Genomic DNA, 25,809 nt, shown 5'->3' with positions numbered 1-25,809 from the left:
GAAAAGGTGCTGGTTTTAAGTTGGAGCACAGGCTGGCAATATAGCTCAGTGGTACCACACTAGTCTGGCACCCAAGAGTCTCAGAGTTCAGTCCCAGCAGTACAAAACAAGCATAACTGCTCATGGCAAGGAACACCTGTAAATCCAGTACACAGGAGGCTGAGGCCAGAGAACCGGGAGCTTAAAACTAGCCCTCACATCACAGCCAGTTCAAAGCCATACTCTGCCTCAAAAAATAGTGTATTTACAGGACATGGGGGTGTGACCTAGGTTTAGCTCCTAGTGCCAGGAAAAAAAATGCTCAAGGTGAAAGGTGCCTTCTAGAAATGGGATTGCCGTATGTATCTAGGATGCCAGTACTAAGAACTTATAAGGAATGGAGGGGCGAGAGCACCAAGAAATTTAGACTATGCAGAGGAGCAGAGGAGACACAAACAGTACTGATTTGTTTTGGTGGCTAACAAGACAGATGTGACTGCTCTTTGCTTTTCAAATCCGTGTGGGTACTTTGAGGTATGGTTTTGGCTGGCTACCTGGTAGTGGGTTTCAGATCCATGGCAGGAATTTTTACCTCAGGTGGCTCTTTTTGTTTGTTTTCTCTAGAGTACTCTGTCACTCCTGATTTGCCCCATCGTTTTGACATTATCTCCTATGTCCACACAACTTTTGTTTAATCTTCAAAAAGGGGCAGAAAGGCATAGGGCCTACAGGCGTGAAGCCCAGAGCCTGCCTCGTCATTTCTTTCATTTTACCTTTGGAGGCAGTGGCTGGAGGGTAGCATGTTAAGGTGTGTTCCTCAAAAGGCTGACACGTTAATGATTTCACCCACAAGAGGGAAACCGTGAAAACAGCCACGGTGCAGTCACCCTTATGGAGGATGAGTGCAATTCTGTCATAATGAAGGTTGTTAATATCTGTCCTGTTTTGTATGTATGTATGTATGTATGTATGTATGTATGTATGCATATATGTATATATATAAAATCTGGCTGGCTGTTTTTTGTTTGTTTGTTTGTTTGTTTTTTTGACTAGGAACATTTAGAATCTGATTACCTTGCCTTAGAGATTATTTCTTTTCTTTGACCTTCTCAGGAATACCTGCTGAACACATACACTAAAAAGTAAATACATAAATGTTTTTATAAAATGGCTGGCAAGATGGCTCAGGAAGCTAAAGGTACTTGTGGGCACACCTGACAACATGAGTTTGATCTCTGGTAGGGAAGAAGCTACTCCCAGAGTTGACCACTAATTTCCACATAAATACGTGTTTTAAATCTATTGAGTTTGACATCATTGGAAGAACTTGCAGCTATATATGTGGATTCATACAGCCTAAGTCAGTCTCTACATTGAAGTCTTCAGCCAAGAAAGCTGTCCTAGTTAGAACTTCAAGGTCCTTGGTTTCATTAATCTGGTCCAGGTTAGTCCCTGCCACCAGCAAACTGTCTCCCATCATTTCCCCCTTAATCACTCAGATTGCCTGCGTCCCCTTTGGGAGTTCCCAACATCATGAGTTTGAGGATAACTTCATTGTTATTTCATGCTGTTTACACAGTGATGGTTTTCGTATGCTGGCACTGTCCCAGACATCCTACATTTCTAGAAAGTAGATCTTGTGGGGTTTCTTCTTTGTAGTCATGAAATCTAACATCTACTAAGCAGCCCATAGTCAATGAGAAATTTCCCAGGACTTGATTTTGGAATAGAAAACGGACTAGTGAAGATTTCTCAACAACTGACTGTTAAGAGCAGTTTTCCTGCCAGCCTGGACCCAGAGCCGCATCAGCCCCAAATAACACACAGAGTTGCTGTATTAGATATAAAGTTGTTGGCCTATTACTAGTGTTTCTTATTGGCTATCTCTGTCTTAAATAGTAAACCATTTCTATTAATCTAAGTGTTTTCACCCACGTTGGGTGTCATTTTGTTATGAGACGTTTTCCTGCCAGCCTGGTCCCAGAGCCACATCAGCCCCAAATAACACATAGAGACTCTGTATAGATATAAAGCTATTGGCTAATGGCTAGAGCTTCTTATTGGCTAACTCTGTCTTAAATATTAACCCATTTCTATTAATCAAATTGTTTCCACATGGTCTAATCTTACCAGAGAGAGGGTCTGGACCTTCTTCTCAAGTCCTTACATCTTGACTCCCTTTCTACCTCTCCCAGAACCCTCCTTGTCTCCTAGTCCCACCTATCTTTCCTTCCCATTTGCCAACAGGGCTTTACTCATTAACCAATAAGAGAAATATATTTACAGAGTGACATCTCCCTGACTCTGCCAGTATTGGTGCTTTTACCCGTTCTGTCTTAGCAATCCCCCCCCCTCGATAAATGTTGATAGAATTGCAAGACTTTATTCTCTGAAGAAAAGTGTTAAGCTATATGATTGTTTATATAAATACTGTCTTAGGGTTTCTATTGCTGTGAAGAAGCACCATGACCAGGGCAACTCATATAAAGGAAAACATTTAATTGGGGTGGCTTGCATTTTCAGAAGATTAGTCTATTATCATGGCAGGAGATGGAAGCATGCAAGCACATGTAGTCTGAAGAGGTGACTGAGTGTTCTACATCTTGCACAGGCAATAAGAAGTGGTGTCGGTTCCTACCTGACTAGTCCAGTCCATGCTTGACAAAAGGAGTGTGGATTGAGAAATGGTAGGTAGAAAATTAAAGATACTGAAGAAAAGACAGAGATGTAAGATAGGAGGACTGTATCTGCCCCCAAGGGGAGGGCAAAAGACTTCTTTTCCATGATACAAAGAATAATTACTTCCTTAATACTCAAAACATCTAATAGCTATGTCCTTAGCCAAACACCCTGTTACTAGATCTTAAGGAGCAAAACATCCAGTAGTCACACCCTTAGCCACACATCCTGTTATATAAGGAAGACATTTTAGGCCAGACATCCTGTTGTTCAACTTTGAAGGAGTGAAAATAAGGCTGAACTCTCTAGCCTTTAAGTTAAGATGGAATCCAGGCATAAGATGGAGTGACTATGGCCTTTTACAATTTCCCGTTTTTAATTTTTTAATGTCCACTCTTCTGCCACAGGACAGATGACTATGTTTGTTTCAGGTTGTCTTTTTCAACCTTCTGGCCTTACTTACTCATTATTGGTACATACATTCTGTCATGCATGCCCTGTCTTAGGTTGCCTGTAGGCAAAAAGACCTTACCATCTTTAGCTACTACCTAATCATAAAGGATTAAGGGGGAGTGCATAGCTAAATGCCACACACTCTGAGGCAACTTTTCAATGAGAGTTTGCAAGCAGCTCCTATGGCTGTAATATGTCCTGCTAAAGGAGCAAAGGGGACAAAGATGGAAAACCCCTTTAAATGTCTCTAGCAGTTTTAGCTGCGTGCCATCTGTCTCTCCAATCACATCTTATCTAAAGACTCATTAGTGTCATGTTAGACTCCTCTCAAAATGAGCTCTCACTCCTATCCATCAACACTTACATTATATAACAAGGTTAACATGTTAACAGGTTAATACTCTAATTTCAATATGATTACATGCAATTGACTGTATTACAAGTGTTTGTCCTATCCCCACACACACACCAATTTTGGGGGTCTCTTCAGTACCTCCAGGTGATTGATTAATACATACATACATACATACATACATACATACATACACACATACATACATACAGCCTTAGCCACATACCTCTTCTACTATAGTGTTCCATTGTGTCAATGAGTCTCTTTCTCACAGAAGGGAAGTCTTGAATGCACCTGTGCAAATAGTCTTTCGTGTGCCTTATGTACCCACTTTAATTATATGAGCAATATACACATAATACATGGTCTACAGCATTTGCATAACATAAACGATGGTACAGGATTGTCCAGTTTTTCCTGTAATTTGCATAGGTATTTAGTGCATTTTACAATGTTTTCTGGCAAACCAATATTGAAAGCGTGCTCTCTGGCCATATGGTCCACCAGAATAGACCCGTATCCATGGAATTCCTCACTACAAAACATGCACACACCACGAAAGATCATGACATCTCGAATGACAAAATAAATATCCTGCTCTTTAAATGGAGCTGGGGAACTGATTCCCATCACACCAGAAAAGACTGTGACAGGTTGTTCAGTGAACCCTTCCCTCCAATAAGATGGAATCGGGGCAAAAGATGGAGTCACTGTGACCTCCCTCAAAATGGTCTGTCTCACAGGGTGGCTTGGGTATACATGAGACCTCAAAGCCCACCTCCACAGTGACACACTTTCTCCAGCAAGGCCACACCAACTCCAGGAAGGCCACACCTCCTAATAGTGCCACTCCCTTTGGGGACCATTTTTTTTTTCAAACCACCACAAGTGAATTTTGAGGAGTATGTTCCTTCAGTATGACAGATAATAAAATTTCATAAATCTGCATTAGCAAGCAAAACAGGAATTGACGATATGGCGAATCCTAATCACCTTGATGCTAAATAGCCAAATTTGAGAAGATCAAAATCTCCAAAGTTCAAAACTCTGAAAATTGCAGTTTCCAGAGATTTAAACTCTAAAGGGTCAGAATGCTGGACCTTGGGGAAGGGCTGGTACTTTATTGATCACATATGGTGTAGATGCCTTGTCATAAGTACAGTGAGGACATCTCCACAGGTTCATGTATAACATTGAGTGGATCTTTCCAGAGCTTCCAGTACTAGACATATAAATTACTCGAAGGCTTCCAAAGTATTTTTTGTTTGTTTTTTAATCTTATGGAACTTTTGCAAATTTGACATGACGAGAGTCTGTTATACTAACACTGGCTTTGTGCATGTGTATAAAAATGTTAAATCTTGCTCAATAAAAAAGACATTTCCTTTTTATATATTTCCAGTTATAAAAGATAACATTTCTTAATATCTTAGCTCTTTGGGTGACTATATATCTGGTGGTGACCCACTGTAATGTTTAATCATCTTTCCACAGGATTTTGGCTGTTCATCACTTTAATTTCAGACAGCTACATTTAACAAAACTGCAGCTCACACCTACCAAGCAGTGCTATTTGTTTCTACAATTCACTTTTTGATGTATTCATTTGTGAATAATGTTTGTGTGGATCATAACTGTTATGTCTTTACAGCTGTGATTTGTGTATTGTGTTTAGGCTTCAGAGAATTTTGTATTATTTTCCAGCTTTGCATTTTGAAGTACCTTTATAAGTTATATATTGTGTTGTAATGTTTTCCAAATCTTCCTTTAAAGGTGGAAATAGCTTTAAGAGGCTTTTCTGTTTTTTAGTTTGTTTGGAGGGGGGTGTTCTTTTTTTTAAGAGATGGGTGTTGGACCAGGAACTGTTATATTCATAGTGGGTGAGCCACACCCCTCTCACCTAAAGAATATGTTAAATTAGTTTTTCTAGATTTGTATTTGAGATTTTGGACTTTGGGAATTTTAGACTAGGGATTCTGACTTCAGTATTTGGAATTGTGGTTTGGGGGATTAGGTCCTCGCCCACCCTTTGGGTTCCTGTCTGGACATGGTGACTGTATTAATGACTTCCCTGTTGAGGTATAAGCCGTGAAGAGTTTATTTGGACTTAATGCTGAGGGCTAATGGTCCATTGCTGCAGGGAAACATAGCCAGGGGAGCATAGCGGCAGACAGTAGAGAGCAGGGAGCAGGGGCAACAGAGAGCCCCAGCCGGAAACCACAGGGAACAAGCTGTGAATGAGAGTTGTGAAACTTCGGAGTTTGTCCCAGGTGATATTTCCTGCAGCAAGGCCATGCCTTCTAAACCTTCCCCACTACCAAGTGGGGACCAAGTATTCGAACTCATGAGCCCATGGAGGCCCGTCTCACTTATACCACCACAGGCCTGTTTTTTGTTTTTGTTTTCCCCCAATGGTAGGATTACTTTCCTAATGTATATGGCTAAACCCAGCCTATGGGGCCCTTACAGTACCGTGTTCTCATGTACATGTGTGTACACTGAGCAGTGCTAAGGAAGAGCAAATACAAGCTCACCAGACGAAAGTCCATCTGAACTTAAGTTCATCATCGGTTTAGGAATATGTGTCAGCAGGGTAGGGAATCAGTACCGTCTCCTGCCATTATCCTTTGAGGTTTACGTACATGGCTTTCTGTATTGTGAATTCATGTTGTCTAGACTTTAGTTTTCTTGGCAACGACTCCGGACATAATGGAGGTGAAAACGCCATTGCAACATTTTTGATTTGCCTCTTTTTTTGTTCTGTGACTTCCAGGAGTCTTCAAGAACTTCTAGATTACCCGGGTGAAGATGTTGAGGAGACTTTCGGCCTCAACTTCACGGTATGAATTCCTGTATTTGTGATTGTGGCTGTTCTTCCATGGTGATTGCCGGTCATGATTAGCATTTGATTTTACTCATCATATCTGAACTCAGTAAAGGTGTCGTGTGGATGAATTTATGTTTGCCTGTACACCTAGGAAAATTACCAAAACGTTTCTTTACTTTTGACTTGTGCAAGCCATTGTTTTCTACAGTTCACATCCCTTTCTGCTTGATTCCATTTACTGGCAACTTTGTGACTTAAAATGTCTTTGAGGTGTTGGTGTTTTGTGACTCAGATTTTTATTCTACCCTGTTTCCTGTAAATGTAGTCTTTAAATTACATTTTTCTCCTAGTTTTATCTGAGTCACTTGGATTCTGGAAAGGCAAATTAGTTAACAAAAATGAAAACACATCCTTTTCTGTGTTAAATGAAGGTGTGCCGAGAAAGCTATGGGGTGATTAAACAGAGGAAGCTGATACCCGGAGGAGACCGAGTGGCTGTGTGCAAGGACAACAGGTTAGTCCTGACCTTGGGGTGCTGGATGGAGATTTGGCTGTTTTATTTCCTTGAAGTTTGATATTTTAGTTCAGGATTGAAATGCTGTTTTAATCTTTCTATGGAGAAGGTGAAGGCAATAGAGCAAGAGCTTGAAGACTGCAGAGAATTTTTAATAGCAGGGCAAGACATGGATATAATGAGTTTTTCTCTGTCCTGCCTGTCAGCTCTCAAATAACTACATAGAGACTTTTTAGTAATTATGAAAGCTTGGCCTTAGCTTAGGCTTGTTTCTAATTAGCTTTTATAACTTAAATTAGCCCGTTTCTATTCATCTGTCACATGACTCATCGCTTTTACCTCTCCTCCTGCATATCCTGCTTCCTTTGCATCCTGCTGGTGACTCCCCCAGAGCTCTTTCTTTCTGGAAGTCCTGCATATACCTCCTGCCTAGCTGTTGACCATTTAGCTTTTTATTAAACCAATCACAGGGACACAGCTTCACATAGTGTAAAGGCATTCACAACATTTTCCCTTTTTGTCTAACTAAAAAGAGAAGGTTTTAACTCTAACATAGTAAAATAAAACAATGCAGTATGAACAATTATCAGATATTATCTAAATAAAAAGAAAGTTTTAACTCTTAACATAGTAAAACTATATACAAGAAAAATGATTATCAGGTAAGGATTACCTTTTGTTTTTGGCAAATTCAGAGAAAATACTCCATCATGTATCTTACCCTAGTGAGTTCAAAGTTTTTTACCTAATTTACTTTTTATCATAACTATCATAACTTGTAGTAGCAACCCAAAACTGCTTTTTAGACCACAAAACCTTTTTAAAGTAACAGTTTAGGTTTTTGTGTCTCTTAACCTTATGTACTTTACACCTCTTGTGAGTTTCTTTTTAGAATTTGGAGTAAGAAAAACTGTAAGTGTAACTATCAAGACTTCAATCCCATTAGAGTCCAGAGAAGGAGGTAATAATACCTGAGTAAATAGGAAGTACAGAGCAAGCAACTTCCAAAACTGTGAGAAATGACAGAAACACTGGCTGCCTGGAGGTTTACTCTTTGGCATCCATCTTTGGCCTAGAGGCCTACAGCATCTGACTTCTATGAAGCAGGATTTCTGAAGCATTGCCCCATCTTGTCTTGACAAAGTTTGGCAGTTGCCTTCTTTAGTGTCCCGCTTTGCCCAGGGGCTAGCTTTTGCCTCAAAGAAAGCAAACTACATCTGGAGGTTCTTCTGTGCCCATCTTCTTCTATGAAGTAGATTGGTGCTGTCAGTAGCAGAGGTGTCTCATTGGCATGAAAAGTCTTATGTCAGTAAAACATCTTAAATGCCATATTCTGTAGCTCTCTGAAGTGTTTGAAGACCATCTATCTAAAAATATATCTCTCTGTTTGACCTTGTAAACATATAAAACATGGCTATAAATTTGATTGTTATAGATGACTAACTACTAACCTATATCTTTTTATTATTCTAAATAATTTGTAATAATACATTTTAAGGACTAGAAATTTATATTACATTGATAAATTAGGTGCATAGATACAATACTTTAAACAAGGATAGAAACATATATATTATAATAAAAATAACTTTAAATTTGTATCAATATTCATAAATCTATAACAATGTAAAATATCTTAGGCTAGTGGTTGCTCTAAAGTAGACTCAACAGTTCACCCTTTTACCCCATCATTTCTGTACTCCCCATTTTTTCATTCAGAAAGAGACCCCAAAGTATAAGCTCTTATACTCTTAGCTTTCTCCCTGACCATGACCAGTAATAATTTGTAACTAGTACCCCTAAATGATGACAAACATTCTTAACCCACCAAACAACCTCAAACTATCCATTCCACCTCTTGGGAATGTGGGCACTGTGTTCTCTAAATTACTTCTTGTTGTCTGGGGCAATAGCATCTTTGGGGAAACCCTGAGAAAATTAGCGTAATGGGCAAGTCTTGGAAGAGCTAGCCATAACATTTGTTGTTCAGTCTCGGTGCAATAGTTAAGTGCAAGACGTATCTGTGGTCATAGCTGGAATAGTCTGTGAACCTGAACCATCTCAGCCAGGAGCAATTCTAGATGTAGAACTCTGAGGAAACTGTAGCAGAGACACTCTGATAGGTTGGATCACCTGGGCCACCCATTTTCATTGTTGTCTGGTCACCTTGTTCTGTAAACATGTGAAGTTTCAAAGGTAACATATATATGTCCATTAACAAAAGTATGGATTGTGCATTGTACGCAAGCCACCCATAAATGGTTTTGTGTTATATTTGAGCAGGTAAAATGTATGTCACCTATCTTGTAGCTTGCTCACCAGCAACTAAAAAATGCAAAGTTAACAAAATACCATATAGAATCTAGACTCTGTGTATTTTACGTCTTTTCATGGCTTATCCTTTTTATTTGAATTTATTCTTTCTTTGAAGACTTTATCTTATTTATTATTTTATTTCAGTGACTGTACTTATTTTCTTTTTATAAGTCTACTCACTTTTTAAAACACACTATAACTGTTTAGAGGTTTTTTTTTGTTTTGTTTTTCTGTCTGGATCTGTCTTTACTGAGTATCTGCAGCATTCTCTGATTGTGTAAGACAAATCCTAAACTGCTATGTCACCTGCTTCGTGGCTCAGCTTAGCACATGGTCCTGGCACATGGCCCTGGCATCTGGCTCCACTCTGCAGGCAACAGCTGGTAGCTTCATCTTTGTAAGCCTCTGAGCCTACCTGAGAGACTGTGGTCAACAGGAAGTTGCATTTGACTCTGTGTTCCAAACTTTTTTTAAGCTTTTCAGGCATTATTTAGATATTGGTGGTCCCACGTTGTACGCTGTGTGTAATGAGTCTTTCTCTGTCCCATCTGCCAGCTCCCAAATAAGCACATGGAGACTTTCTGTTCATTGTGAAAGCTTGCCCTTAGCTTAGGCTTGTTTGTAGCTAGCTTTTATAACTTAAAGTGACCCATTTCTGTTCATCTAGATGTTGTCACGTGGCTTGTTGCTTTTACCTCTCCTCCTGCATGTCCTGCTTCCTGTGCATCCTGCTGGTGACTCCTCCTTTCTCCTTCCCAGAGCTCTTTCTGTCTGGAAGTCCTGCCTGTACCTTCTGCCTAGCTTTTGGCCTTTTAGCTTTTTATTAAACCCATCGCAGTGACACATTTTCACACATTGTAAAGGAATATTCCACAACTCATGGATTTAGTGATTTACATCTTCATGGCTTTGATTCTAATTCACTAAGTCACACAAACTGTTTGCCTTTAGATATCTTATTTGTAAAGCAAGGATGATAAAAATTGTTCTGCCTGCCTTACTGGATAGTTGTGAGACTATAATGATATATAGGATGGTATTTTTGGAGTAAAATAAATAGACAGCACAGGGTTTCCTCCCATCTAGCAGAATGCCTGGCACTGAAATGCTATGAAAATATGTATTGAATAAATAAATGCTATCAGTGTGTGTGTGCATGTAGACTCAGAGCTTTCCCTGCTGTGTTCTTATGAATAATTACTTTCTTAATAATTACTTTAGGAAAGTAATTATTCATAAGAACAACCAAAAGTTGTCAGGATTTCCCCTCCCAGTCAACAAGCAATTAATACTGTTGTAGACAGTAGCTCCTCCTTGCTCACTAATCCAGCTGCGTTCCGATCTGTGTTATAGTGATAGACTTTTTATCACTAGCACAACAAGTAAACTGAGAAAAACAACAAAGAGTAGATTTTTAGCTCACAGTTGAACCTGAACTGGTGGAACCTTGTGATAGCCTGGTGTGGTACATAAAAGCTGCCTTTCCAATGGTAGCCAGACATGCAGAGAGACTGTGTAATAAGTAGTAGTTTCTCATCAGGACCTAGCCTGCAAATAATGACACAGAAACTTATTAATTACAAAAGCCTGGCCTTTAGCTTAGGCTTGTCTCCAGCTAGCTCTTATAACTTAATCTGTATTTTTAAATCTTCATTCTGTCATGTGGCTCTTTATCTGTCCGCAGTACCCCGTATCCAACTTTATCAGTGTCTTGCTGGTGTCTTTCGTGTGCCTAGATTAATTCTGAGCTTTTCTCTCTGACCTGAAGTCCAGCCTAGTCTCTCCTGACTAGCTGGTGGTCATTTAGTAAACCAATTACAATGACACATCTTCACACGCAGATACTTTGCAACAAGGCTGGAAGAGGCCGGGGGCAAGATACATCCTTCACCGATAAACCCTACTGGTTCACTTCCTCTGTTATGGCCACCTCCTCACAGCCCAGTTAATATGAACTCTTTAAGGGATTAACCCATAGATGAGGTTAGTTCCGTTGTGACCCATTTACTTTTTAGTAATTCTGCAAGCCAGGGATCGTGCTTCTACACATGTGCCTCCTGAAGGGACAATGCATATTATATTCAAGCATCTCTATCTGAAGACAGTGTCAGGCCTATCTTGGGGCTCAGTCTTCAAAGCTAGCACCATCCCACACTCATACAGGTTACTTTACCTATGCTTCTGACTAATTGGTCTGTATATCTGGTGTTTGTTGATTAATTTGACTGAATGGGTCACAGAATTCAGAGATGTGCTCACTTATGGTGGGATACAGGTGAAGAGCAGCTGCATAATGTAAATTATGAGAATAAGAGCTTTTGTGTGGTCTCTGAGTCTCCTTCTGGTAACATGACATTGCTGGCATCCGCCCTCTCCCTCCACCGCCCCCAGATTCCGCAGCCACCTTGCCCCAAATGAACACACAGATGCTATATTAATTATAAACTGTTGTCTGATGGCTAGGGCTTCTTACTGAATAGCTCTGTCTTAATTATTAATCCATTTCTATTCATCTAAGTATTTCGATGTGGTCTTATCTTACCTGAGAAGGGTCCAGACCTGTTACTCCTTTAGTGGTGTACAATGGAGCCTGACTCTGGTAGGCTCTCCTCACCTACCTTTCCCAGAATTCTCCTCGACTCTTCACCCTGCCTATCTTTCTGTCTAAATCTGCCAACTGTGTTTTATTCATTAACAAATAAGGGAAACATATGTACAGAAAGACATCCCCCATCATACTTGTAAATCATTTCTGGTCAGGGCCTTATAGAAACTTCCTTAGTATGTCTAATACTAGTGGAGTGTATGGGGAAATCTATAAGGGCCTGCCTGTATTGTTTCTCTCAGCCTGTGTTTCATTCTTAGTGTGGATCAGATTTCCTTCTGAAATGGGTGTCTTATTATCTGTTATCGGCTAAGGTAAGTCACAGTAAGCAAGGACTATAACTGGGGATCTTTGGACAAAAAAAAAAAAAATGATACACACACATCTCTGGATATCATAGTGGTGACTTAGCATATTTAAGGTGAGATCTGTAATTCAGGTTAAAAGATTTAGCTGAGTTTTCAGGATGTAGCTCAGTCATTGAATTATCTTGTTAGAGGAATATAAATATTAGATTTTGTTTAGGTTTCCACTGAAGTATGATAATCTGCACAGACATTTACTGACTTTACAAACACTCAGTGTTTACCGTGTGCCGGGCAGTAGAAGATGACTACTGCCTGTCCTTCTGTCTGTGGGTTGGGAATGTACACAAATATGTAACAGATTACAGTACGTGTTGTATGAATTACATATCACATGTCATGGAACTAGGAGAGAAGCAACAGCCTTTTTATAAGACACCTAAGAATGTCAATGTGGAGACACATTTTAGGCAGAGTGGATATGTGAGTAAGAATATTCCGGATTGATAAGATGATAGAGATCGTCAAAGATTTGTGAGTGGGTGTGAGAATTTTAGAATGAAGATTATCAAATCCTTGAGTAGGGATTGAAAGCTAATCCATCTCTGGTTTAGAAAGACAATTTATAGAAATAGTGTGCACAGAGGCCTGAGAGGAGGCTGTAGAGTTTGCTCTGGTAAAGAACAGCAAGGGCCAGGATGGACATTGTAGAAATATCAAGTTAGTTATATATAAATGGCACAGTCAACAAGTGTCTGATTATGTCAGTTTCTAACTTGGGTAGCTATATAATAGGTAACAAACTATAAATAAAGCTGGCTCATTGAGGGAAGTTCTGTTACTTTGAATATCTACAGCTTTGACTGATAATACCCAGGCAATTATTTAAAGCTTACATGTGATGAAATAACATATATGAGTGTGTTCCATCAAGGCATCCCCAAGATGCATGGCTAAATAGTCTCTAGTCTTTCATAAGATGTCTTACCTTTTGTATTAATTGGTTTCAGATGTACATACGTACGTGTGTGTGTGTGTGTGTGTGTGTGTGTGTGTGTGTGATTTGTTGGAAATTAACACTGGGGTACACAAGACGCCTGGAAAGGGGCACTGAAATAGTTCATGCCCTGCTGAGTCTTCATAGTGCCTTGTGTGTCTGGTGTACTTGAAGGGGAGAAGTGATCCAGCTCAGGCCAGGCAGTTTTGCAATATAGTCTGTAGTTGAAGCAGTTTTAGGCACTTACAAATCCTTTTTTATATTGTTATTAAATTATTTCTCTAACATTTCCCTTATGTAGTAGACATTTCTCTAAAGCAATACTTCAGTTGAGTCAACAATCGCAAGACAAACTGTGGGGATACTGAAATATAACTGTGTAGGTAGATGAGCTGTTCCCTCATCTATAACTAGGCTAGGAAAGCCTAAATTGCCAGGGTTTAATCTGAAGACAGTCATAGAAGTTATCTTAAACAAATACGCCTTGGGGGACACACCTAAGTGGTAGCCTGTTAACGGAGAATAGGGAGCAAACATTTGAAAGTGCATTTCGTAGAGTGATGGATGGGCCTGGGTTGTTACTCCAGGAGAAGAGGAGTGGGGTGTTGCTGGGGAAGCTTCGCTTGTACAGCTTACATGGCTTAGGTAGGGGATTAGTTTGTAAAAGACTTTCCACATTAGAGAAGCTAGGTTTCCGTTTTCAGGTGATGAGAGTCGCTGCCGTTTTATTAGTAGAGCAGCTGTGTTAGCGGAGCAGGTCCAGAATGCACTGTTTACCTTCTCACACTGTTTGGTCTCTTGCTGGCATGTGCCATAATGAGCTTTGCTGAACCCAGTGTTTTGCAGGGTCAGTGATCACCTGCCCTTAGAGGAGAGCCTATGTTTGTTTAAAAGGTATCCCTGGTCTCTTCTTACTAGCTTTTCAGTTACCAGCCTCCCGCTTTGACATCAATGCTGCTCTTACAAAGTGCCTACTGTGGGATGCTGTGATGGGACAGTGCATAAACCTAAGAGTAGCAACAGCACAAAACACATAAACTCCGTTTCATCTTGTGAACTCTCATAGTGCAGGTTGCTTAAGTGGCTCCTAAAGTTACCCGAATTTCACAGTATCCATATCCATGAGCAAACTGTCAGTTCCAGAGTAAACGTGACTGCCTGTTCTCAAACCCAGTTCATTTCATCCACTATTCTATGGGCAATACCAGTATATCCCACAGCCTGAGGACTCAAGTTTTAAGATTCCCCTGGCCCCTATCTGGTGCCAGTTGTGAGCCTCAGGTTGTTTTACCTTGGTTGGCTTCTCACCGACTGGCTTGTAAATGAACATTCCCATAGCCCTGCCTTCCATTTAATTGGTATGTTTCAGTGGCTCACAAATTTCAGGGAAGCATAGTCACCTCTACTGTCCTTGTAAAAGGCATTACACAGGGTGTGCATGAAAGGATGCCTTGGTGAGGTTATGTGAGAAGTAAGGTGTGGAAGAAGCGTGTGCCCAGCCCACAGGCTTGCATCTCTTTCTAGGAATTCCAATATGTTCACTTCCAGTAGCTACCCTTTGGGGTTTAATGGACTGTTCATTTTTATAAGCGTTAATGCTGGAAATCTTAGTGGAGAAGAGGTTGCAATCTAATGCTATCACACCAAGTAGAAAAACCCACTTGAGGCTTGTTTAGGGTTTTCCTGGTCTATAGAGAATTTCTTCCTTTCAAGCAATGATTCTCAGCCTCCCTAATGCTGTGTCCCTTTACTGCTCCTAATGGTGTGGTGACCCCCACCCATAAATTATTTTCATTGCTACTTCATAACTGTAATTTTGCTACTGTTATGAATTATAATGTAAGTATTTGTATCTTGCAATGTTCTTAGGAGACCCCTATGATAGGGATCGGGACCCAAATGCAGCTTGAGAGCCACTGCTCTAGAGTATAAGGCAGAACCCCTTTGAGATGGAGCTCTTGTGACCTCTTACAGGACAAGGTTAGTGAAAGGATTATGGGCTGCTGTTGGGTTTTTAGTGTTGGGGTTGGAACTCAGGGTTGTGTCAGTAACAATATACTTGCTGTCGTGACTGCTTTGGATGAAAGAGACAGACTCCAAATCCCATTCACATGACTTAACATGCATCCAAGGACAAGACTGGTGTCAGCCGAGTCTCTCCATAGTGGTAGTCACATCAGGATTGCACTGTACTGCTTCACTCCCTGTAATTAAGTGCTTTTTATACTCCATAGCATATTATTACCAGTAATGGAAAAACGATCTTAAGTTGATGCCGTTAGATTCCAGTTCTGCTCAAAAGGGCAGATGATGAATTTGAAACCCAGAGATTTATATCACATAGTGCAGCTCTACCGTTATAAGTAACAGACCTGATTTGGGGCCTGTGCTCCAGGAGTGCACCTTGCCACCAAAAAGAGCCACCAAAAGCGTGGGGGTAACCATACTGTCCTCCAGGGGAAAAAAGGGACTGCAGAGTTTACTGTTTCTCCTTTCAGGCACACTGAATAATTTTCTCAAAAAGAAAGCTGGCATAGTTAAATGTGTACTATAAATGTGTGAAATTGAATGTCTGAATGTTAAACCAGGGAATATAATGCATATGCCGTATTTAAGATGTGATAAAACCCTCATGAGTAGGGCATAGTGGCTCATGCCTGCTATCCCAGGAATTGGGAGATAGAGACAGGCAGATAGAGACAGGCAGATCTCTGTGAATTTGAGGCCAGCTTACATAGTGAGTTCCAAGGTAGGCTGGAGCTATATAGTGAGGCTCTGTCTGTCAAAAACAAACAAACAAACAAAAAAGAACAAAAACCCCTCTTGCATGCCTGTAATACTGTGTAGTCTGTTATGTAAATGTGTTTTTGCTTATATGTTCTTTCAGCCCTTCTCCATTTTCATTCAAAGTTTCTAAAATAGCTTTCGTATAAAAACAGATTTTTTTTCTTTAAAATTGCTTTTTTTTTTTTTTTTTTTTAATGATAAAATTCCAAGGGAAAAATTTTAAAGTATGGCATTTTGAATCTCTTAACAAGTAATTTTGCTGGGTGCTTTTGCTAATGAATTGTATCAAGCTGCTCATTTTTATTCGCGTATAAGAATGCCTATGTCTCTTTGTCTTTCTAGTATCATTAAAGATACTTGCATTTCTTTCATACACAGGTTACTTTAAAGATTGATTCTATACAGCATTGATCCATTTTAATGCTGTGTGAACTTCTAAAATACTTTGTAAAATATGACTTCAAGACCGTGTTTGCACAATATTGTGAATATCTGAAACTGCTGCTTTTAAAATGTTTTATGTTATGTAAGTTTCAGCCCAATGAAGCCAGCATTTGTTTACATGTATGTACAATAAAGAAGTGCCTATGTGTGCATGTATGTGAGCCATCAGACCAGCAGAGATGCGCAGCACAGAGCTTACCCTGTGAGCCTTTAAGGGCTGCAGATTTTTGCGTCACAGTTTGAGAGTGTGCACTGAATGTATAATGTGTGCTGCTGGTTACTTTGGGCTCTGCTGAGTTTGGCCTTTCATGGGTTAAAATGGTTTACTGTGAAGCAGTGTTTTACTAGCCTGGAGGAGATGGTGTCCTGCTGATATTATGGTACAGCTGTGATGCACTATTAAATAGCAGTTCAGGAGACACACATTTGCGATCAGCTCAGTGAGGAAATGAAATTGACCTCTATCCTAAACATCCCTGAATTCTTTAAAAAAGAAAAAAAAGCAAGTAGCCAGCAGTGGTACATTGGTATGACTGATGGCCAGAAGACACAGAGAGAGACAGAGACAGAGACAGAGAGAACTGTGCTAATCATATACATAAAATAATGATTGCTGGTCAGAGCATGCAGCTCTGTGTGTCTCTAGCCTTGCCAGAGCCCCTTCATAGTATCTGTGAAGAAGGAACTGTTACCCCCACTTTTGTAGATGAGAAGACGACAGGCAGTCAGAATAACAAGTTTTTTATTTTCTGAAAATACTGATTTGTTAACACCACAGTAGCAAACAACTTTACGTTTGCACTCTTTACAGAACATTGGTTCACAGATAAATTCAAAACCCACAAAGAAGCTAAAGGCCTTTACATTTAATGTCTTTTCCCAAAAGTCCTTCCTGTATGCCATTCTTCCTTAGGCAATAAAATTTGATTATGCACCATTTAATGTGTCACATATACATAGCAAAATAATGAAGGCACAGCTGATATAAGCAAACTTAAACCCTTTCTATTCAGAGCTGGGGGTGGGGATACATACTTGGTTTGATTCTTCAAGTGTATATACTTTCTCCAAACTTTAGCTTCATTGAGGAATTCGGGTGGTTTTCATAGCTACTTGCTAAAAGCTACAAGACAAAAAGACTTCACAAAGGTCAAACTACACAACACTGGGTACACATGCTTTTACAGAATTGCTACATTCTACATCTCTTTAAGTGAATTATATTTCTAAAATGCTATAAGGGAAAACATTTGGGGTAACTTGTACGATTTTGTAAACACTATCAAGGAAACAGGTAACATAGTCCATAGCAAATGAGCATGTGTGACAATATAATACATGTAATACACCCTCTGTTTTGGAATCGTGTTCTTTCTGTCAATTCAAATATTCAAAACATTTTCCACAATTTTAAATGGCAGTTTCCCTAGCCTCATAAACAGTAGTGTCATGCCCTCAGCCCAGGCTTCCTCCATGCCACGACTCCTCCAGCTCCAGCGTGTAAAGCTGATGTCTGGGTTTGCAAAAGCAAAAGTCTTAAAGATGACGTCTTTCTTGAATTCCTTTCCCTCTTCGCTGGAACATGTAAAGAAATAAAGAATTAAGCATCGAGAAGAGTTCAGTCTTAGCTTGGGTGTTGAGGTGTAGTGTGATGAATGGATTCCAACGTGTGACACACTTCACATTTAACTGACCATAAATCCAGTTCTCACAGAAGAGCAGGGAGAAGAAAAAAGAATTAAGCTTAATTAGGCTTAAAAAAAAAAAAAAAAAAAAAAAAAAAAGTCTTTTGGCATCAGTTTTACACAAATAGAAGTCTGATTAAAAATGGGCCAGCCAAAATCTACGTGTTTCAATTTAAATTTAGGAATATCAGAATAGATACACATTGTATTTTGGGCAAAACCTGAGCCTTTTAAAGTCTGCCGCTGCGGACATCGGAAATAAAAGGGGGTGGGTGGGTTTATCACCGGTCAGCTGTGCTGCGTTCACTTATTGGCGGACTCAGGACCCCCCGTCGCGCAGGCTGTTGCCTCTTCTTCCTCCTCGTCTTCCTCTTCCTAGTCGTCATTTTTTCCTCCGGGGTTCACGGGCAGCCCTTCATCTCTCCAGTGAGCTCCTGGATCTTGGCAAGAAGGGGCTTGTAGATTTCGTTGTACTTTTTCTCCAGAGCCTGGAACTCCTTGTTAAAATTGGCCTCTATCTTATCGCAGTGTTTCTGTAGCTTTTTGAGTTCAAGAACTCGGCACTTAACAGGATTGGGCAGGCTCTCGATAAAGTCATTTTTGGGCTTGGGTGCGTTCTCAGCGGGAGCCTGTGGCTCTTCGGCGGTGGGCGCAGCCCCACCTTTGGCGGTCGCCGCATCCTCGCTACCCGGGGCTCCCTCCATTACCTCGACTTCGGCAAGGCTCTCAGCGGGTCCCTGCTTCTCAGGGTCGGCCATGGCTAGTGTTCGGCTTGGCTCGGCTGGTTTACCACAGTGGTCTGGTGATTATGCAGTCTTCGACTAAGCTGGTCCAGAGAGGTCCTTCTGCTGTGACTGCGGCTAGTCCAGAGTGAGTCTAAAGATGCAGCAAATGCGATGGCTGTGACTGTGGTGACGTCCGAGCTGCCACTTCGCGGCTCAGGGCAAATGAATGGCTATGTGTGATCAGCTGATGGTTGTGCACACATATTGCACCAAATTGTTGCTATGCTGCTTTCTCCGAGGTCTTCAAAACCACTTAGATACCCAGCCCTCAGCTTCCCCCCCCCCTTCCCTGCAAACTGGCTGGAACCAGTTTGAAGCTGAAACTGTATTTTTTCCATACCTGTTTTTACATCCCCAGACTGGTTACCATCCATGTACCTGCCCCACTTCCATCTCAGCCTGTTGAATCCGCAATGCACCTGGTAACCATTTTGTTCGGAAATACGCCATAGCTGATGTTGTCGATCTTGAGTGTGGGTACCTTCCTTCCAGAATCTTGATTGCGTCTTAAATGCACTACCAGAAAACAGAAATGCAGGAGAACCATTTTCCTCCCACTCCTTTGCAGAACTGCGTATCTGCGTGTTACCTGTTGCACAGGCCATCTTGGGCTCCTAGAGCCCTCTGCCAGCCATCTCGGTTAAACCTAGTTACATATATCCTAGTGGCAAATTGTCACAGAAGGTACTTTGGAATTACTTCTAAAAGTGCTTGTGTAGGAAATCTCAGCGCTGTAAGCTTCCTGGTAGCACCTATGAAAAGGAGTAAAGCAAGGTGAACCGAAGGAAATGAAACCCTTTCGTGTGTCCAACCTTGTAACCTTGTGAAAGACGCCATCATCTCCAAATGTGTAGGGCCCAATTCATCATTTTCCTGGGAGGCATGCAGCCTCAGGGTGGCAGATTAGACATGCCCAGGAAAGCCAGGGAGAAGAGATTCTTTTAATGCATCTTGAAAAGCTTGTGTATTGATGTTTAATAAGGATCAGGAGAAACAAATAGGCTGAATAGATGTTTATTCAGGGAGAAATAACTCACAACATAGATGAACACCAGCAGGTTCCTGGTCCCAAGGGTGCCTCCAAAAGTTCTGTCCCCGTGCTGCAAGCAAAAGAGCTCTCTGAGCCTCCTCCTCAGTTACCCCAGGTCATTTCTGGCCCTGTCTCCACCCCCCCATGGGCGTGGTCTATGCCACAGGCACGGACAAGGTATCTCACTACACGTGTGTTTGATCCTACTGGTCCTTCTGCACCGACAGATGCACATACAACCATTTGTCACCAAACACTTCACAGTTAACCATCTGCTCTTTGAATCTGTGTGTGATTTGCTTGTGAGAGCATTGGAAAAGAGTTTTCTGATAATTGGACATTTTAATTTCTTACCCATACAAGCCAGAATTAGAGAATTATTTTATTTATTTAGCCAGCCCAGGCTAGTTTTTAACCCTTGATCATGATGCCCTTAAATTCTGGGTTCTTCCTGCCTCCTCAGAGTTTCTTGAATAAAGGGTAGGGCATGAATAAGTTGTTTCCAGAGCATGCATTTGTTACTGATTTGGGTGTTTTTTCTTTCTCTGTGTTGGGTCTTGCCAGAGTTTTCTGCTTATGAATTCTGAAAGGAATTTCTATCTTTTGGTTCTTAGACATATTAAATTAATTATATGTAAATCATTTAGTGCTGGTAATGTTGGACCCTAATTCTGGGGTCCTGATGGGCCAGTGGGAGAGCCCCATGACACAAACACCAAAACCAGGAGATGCAACAAGCAAGAGGTGTTTATTGAACAAGTGCACTCGGGTGACAGCAATCTCGGGGAAAGCTGCACACCACCCAAAGAGTTCAGGTTCTTTTTATAGAGACAAACTGCAAATCAGCATACATGCATGGGGCACAAGATGATTGATTACAAAGTACAATCTCATGTTTGAGAGGTCACCCAGGTTTATCCTGTTTTTCTTTAGAGGAAAAACCATAGAATGACTTGGATAGTCCCCAGACTGTCCGTTGGCCAGGTATGACCCAGACAGGGCTGTTTATATGGGGCCATTTGTTCCATGGTTGGGGGCTATTTCCTTGTTGGCCAAGACCTGTGAGAACCTTTTTTCATACTCTGGCTTTCTCTTGGCTGTGCATTTAGAGCCTTCAGTTATTCCACAAAGGTTTGATGATTCAGTAACTAGCCCTATTTAACAAGATCAGCTTAGCATATAATCATCAGCCCCATCGCCATAGTAACCTTTCTTGTTCTCATAATTCCTGGTGTTTCCACTTATGTCAACGTCCATTCTTTGTGATTTTCTATATTCTGCTTGCAAGAACTATTTTCCTTCCCCTTTCCCACATCCTTGCTCTGCAAACTACAATCTTTCAGTACATAGTAAGCACTGAATAATTTTTATAAAATCATTGCATTAATGTGCAAGTGATAATTATGCATAATGTCTTTAAATCAAACATCCTCATGCCTCTTACCAAAGAAAGTAAATATTTACAAAGATGTATTTTAATGTGCTCCTGAGACCTTTAGTTTGTTTTCCTTTCCTCTCCCTTTTTCTTCTTCTTTTTTTTAATTATATTTATTTTATTTATGTGTTAATGGAGTAGTTACATTTTCAATGGTGTGAACTTGTGTCGGTACTACTGTAGTACCATATGTTTTCTGGAGATCTAACTGAGGTCTCTGGTTTAAGAGCAAAATGACTCATTTGCTGAGTCATCTTGCTGGGCCTTTTAAGTTTTTTAGGGGTTTTGTTTTGTTTTGTTTTTCTTTTCTTTTTCATTCTAAAGATTTGGGGAGTGCTTTCACAAACAAATGCATTCATGTAAGACCATGGAACTGCAGTACCCTAAAATACCCTTGGGGCCTTTCTACAATTCTGTACATGGCACATCGATCTATTTACTGTCTTAATAATTCTGTATTTTTTAACTGAATGAAATCACATGTAGCCCTTTGGAGTCTGTCATTTTCACAAGCAAATGTACTTGGTATTCATCTGGACTGTCATGCATATTACTAATTTGTTCCACTGTATTGTTGAGAAATATTTTCAACAGTATTATTCGCAGCTTTAAAAAATTGGAATATGCTGGGCAGTGATTGCACATACCTTAAATCCCAGCACTCAGGAAGCAGAGACATGCAGATCTCTGTGAGTTCAAGGTCAGTCTGGTCTACAGAATGAGTTTAAGGACAGTCTCCATAGCTACACAAAAGAACCCTGTCTTGAAAAAACAAACAAAAAACCAAGAATAATAATACCACTATAAATATTTGTCTGTAGATTTCTATATGAATACATCTATTTTCTGTAGATACCTACTAGTAGAAATGCTGTATTATTTGGTATATTTAACTTCATAAATAACTATCACACTCTGTGGACATGGCTGTGCTCGTTTGCTTTCATACAAGTAATGTATGAAAGTTGTAGTCATTATCTATGTTCTGCTTTGAGATAGAGTCTTAAGTATGTAGGTCAGACCTTGTGAGTGCCCTGGTACCCTTAATGATTCTGATTATTTACTGATGTGTGTGTTTACCATTCTTATATCTGTCTGTTGCTTATTTTCTCTTTTTTTTTTTTTAACTGAGTCTTGTCTTTTTTTTATGTATTCTGAATACAAGTTCTTTGTGAAATATGTATTTTATAAGCATTTTCTAGACTGACTTTTTGGTTCTTTTTATTTTGTTTTTTGAGAAAGGGTTTCTCCGTGTAATATTCCTGGCTATCCTGAAACTTTGTAGACCAGGCTGTCCTTGAACTCACTGAGATCCTCCTACCTCTTGCCTCTGGAGTGATGGGATTAAAGGCATGTGCCAACACCACCCAGCTGGCAAAATAGAAATCAGAAGTAGATGTTAAGTAAGTAGAAATAGACTCTAAATTTTGGGGCTGAGTTCATTTTGTTAAATTTTCTTTTTCTTTCTTTCTGTTTTTTTTTTTTTTTTTTTTTTTTTTTCAAGACAGAGTTTCTCTGTTGCTTTTTTTGGAGGCTGTCCTTGAACTCACTGAGTTCCTCCTGCCTCTGCCTCTGGAGTGATGGGATTAAAGGTAGGTGCCACCACCACCTGGCTAAATTTTCTTTTATGGATTGAGCTTTGAGCATAATGCCCAACAAGTTTTTTTCTAATTCCAAGGCCATTAAGCCTTAGTCCCTAAATTCTCCCCTAAGAATTTGATTGGTTAAGCTTCAATTTTAGGCTGTGGCACGTACTGAATTAACTTTTACGTAGGTATATGGCTATTTATTTATTGTGCATTCAATGTCCAGTTTTATGCATGGTGCTACTTAAATTTGCCATGTTGCCTTTGTGGACTGGTTGAAAATCTGTTGCATTTATAGGTGTGGCTCTGTTTCTGACTTTTTCTTCTATTGTGCTCATTTGCATGTTGGGTCATTCATCAGCACTGGACTTCACAGCCACAGCTTCATCCTTGAATTTAGATAATGAATGCTTTAACTGTGTTCTTTTTTTTGCTGTTTTTAGTTTCTGTGCCTTTTATATAAATTCCAGAATCAGGCTGGCATGCTTTTAACATGACCCTTAATATGGTTTAGATTAGGACTTCTAAAAGGTGTGGGCAGTACATATAGTACTTGTCTAGACATGTCTCATTTGGTGGGCTTTATCCATCCTGGTACATGATAGGGCTACAGTAACGCATAGTGAGTAATAGAATAGATGAGGTGATTCGTGATGAACTCTTGTCCACACAGGTCTTAGTAGGGTCTTTTCCTTTGGAGTTCTGTGAGGGGAAGAGCAGCACCAAGCCTCTCTTTGAGCTTGTGCTGGATGCCTTCTCTTCGGCATCCATGTACATATAGATTGGTCCCTTTTCTAAGGTTCCATTCTATGTATGCCTCACCCTAAAGACCATGATTTAACTTGGTTATTGTGATGGCTAATTTTGGGTGTCAACTTGACAGCATCTGGAATCCCTGAAAATCCAAGCAGCTGGGCACATCTGTGAAGGAGTTCTCTTGAGTGGGCCATTTGTGGTAGAGTGACATACCAGCCCATGTAAAAGGACATAGAGGAAGGAATTTTTTTTTTTGCTTTTTGCCTGCTTGCACTCACTTCTCACTTTCTCCAGAAAGTTCATCTTTCCTGCTTCTGAGGCATTATGTTGATGGTATTAGAACCTACTTCAGGATTCCGGTGTAGACAAATACTATCAGTGGCTCTCTAGGAATTCTCAAGGACTCCATCCAGCACCAGATTAGGACTGCAGACAGAACAATTCTTGTGTTCTGTCCATTTGGAGATAGCCATTGTTTGATTTGTGGGGGCACAGCCTGTGAATTACTCTAATAAATCCCTCTTTAATGTGTATTCATTCATTCTATCAGTTCTGGTCCTATAGAGGTTCTCAACCTGTGGGCCATGACCCCCCTCCTTGACAAACCTGTGTCTCCAGAAGAACTTACATTATGATTCATAACAATAATAGCAAGACTACAGTCATGAGGAGGGGGTGTCTCTGGCCATGGGCTTTGAAGCCCACAGTGTTCCCAGTTGACTTGGGCTCCCTCCCTCCCATTATCCCCCTACCCCCGTGTGTCACTCTATCTGTTTTTGAATTATCCCATGAAGTTTATGATTGTTCTTTTACACTCTCTGTCCCAGGGTTCATCTAGATACTTTTTGGTAGAGAATGCTTCTGTAGGGCTGATGGCATTGGCATTGAAGGGAGATTTATATTGACTTGTCCTTTCATATTTGTGATATAGCTGTGAGACCTAGGCATGTAGACTTCTTTCATAGGTTTTGTGTATAATGTGAGTTTTTAGGCTGCTTGTTTAGAGGAAGTTTGTTGTTGCCCAAGTTTGTACAATGGGGAAAGGTGCTCAGGGGCTGTGAACAGAGCAGGCAGGACTCTGCGGGTCCTTCTTTTAAAGAAACAGTGTGTCCTTGAAGTCTGAAGAGAAATAAAAACTTTCAGACATTTTCCTGAGACCAATGAAAGTGGTTAGCATAGCTGGAGATTGCAGAGTGCTGATCTTGTAGCAGTGGACACTGCTGTTGGGCAGTCAACGAGAGACCCAGTAAAGAAACTAATAAGGCACCTCAAGGATTTAGAAAAGCAAGAATGTAGCAAGCCTGAAATCAGAATGAAAGAGATAACAAAAAGGAGAGCCAAAATAACCCTGAAAACAAATACATATGATGTCAATGGGATAAGAATTGTTTTCTCTGTAAGGGAAGAATAGAACATATCCAACTTTTAAAGAAAGAAGAATGGTTCAATAGTTAGGTATAGAACATAGCACAGCCTAGATTCGAACCTGCCTGCTCTCATTATCCATCCTATTGCACCTTTTATTTGTTACATGTTGATGTAGATGGCATTTGCATAAATTTTTTTATCTTGGAAGACGCTCAAGAGGTCAAAAGTAGTTTTGCAAAATACCGTACAACATATAGTACTAAGATTGTTAAAATTAAAAATTACAAGGAATAGTACTATAACTGCATTTATATTTAAAATCCATAGTAAACATGTTACTGTGCATTTTAAGTAATGGGCTTAATGATAGCATTTTCAGGCTTGTATATAATGAATTCTGATGATATTAAATACCTCATTACCTTCTCTACCCATTCCCACTTGTCCTTTTCTATTCCCAAATAGTTGTTTGTTTGTTTGTTTGCTTATTTGTCTGCCCTCATATCTATTTTTCTTTTCTTTTTTAAATCTAGATTACATTAGTCAGATGGAAGAAAAGATGCAGTATATGTCTTTCTGAGCTTGGTATTTTTATTTAACATTATCTCTGATTCCATCTATCTTCCTTCAAATGATATAATTTAGCCTTTATGACTGAATGAGTAATAACACATATATATGTATATGCCATCTATTATCTATCTAAGCACATTGTGGTGCTTAGTATGAATTGTCAACTGGGACCTGGGTGTGGGGGGGGAGTGTGAGCCAAGCCTCTGGGCACACCTGTGGTTGACTCTCTAGACTAAGGTTCGTCTCTGATAATGCCCTGTGGGATTGTCTTGACTACCTTAATTGATGTGGGAAGACCCACTGTAATTATAGGCAGGACCAATCCTTGGGTGT

General features: G+C 40.2%; 2 protein-coding genes across 2 annotated transcripts in view; one reads left to right on the top strand and one right to left on the bottom strand.

Moving 5' to 3' along the window:
- The window catches only part of Herc3 (HECT and RLD domain containing E3 ubiquitin protein ligase 3), a 107,724-nt gene that overhangs the window by 73,814 nt on the left and 8,101 nt on the right, over positions 1-25,809 (top strand). Inside the window, exons 21-22 of the mRNA XM_051203186.1 lie at positions 6,237-6,303; positions 6,722-6,804. Of these exons, the coding sequence (XP_051059143.1) occupies positions 6,237-6,303; positions 6,722-6,804 (150 nt within the window). The remainder of the gene's footprint in view (positions 1-6,236; positions 6,304-6,721; positions 6,805-25,809) is intronic.
- Positions 18,247-18,703, bottom strand: Nap1l5 (nucleosome assembly protein 1 like 5). Its single transcript, XM_051203185.1, is given in 2 exon segments — positions 18,247-18,332; positions 18,335-18,703. Coding segments are annotated over 2 exon segments (453 nt in total). The 5' UTR covers positions 18,702-18,703.

This window comes from Phodopus roborovskii, unplaced genomic scaffold (genome assembly GCF_943737965.1).
Source record: "Phodopus roborovskii unplaced genomic scaffold, PHOROB, whole genome shotgun sequence".
NCBI lineage: Eukaryota > Metazoa > Chordata > Mammalia > Rodentia > Cricetidae > Phodopus > Phodopus roborovskii.
The sequence above is the reverse complement of the archived record's forward strand: the minus strand, read 5'-3'. Positions and strand labels throughout refer to the sequence as shown.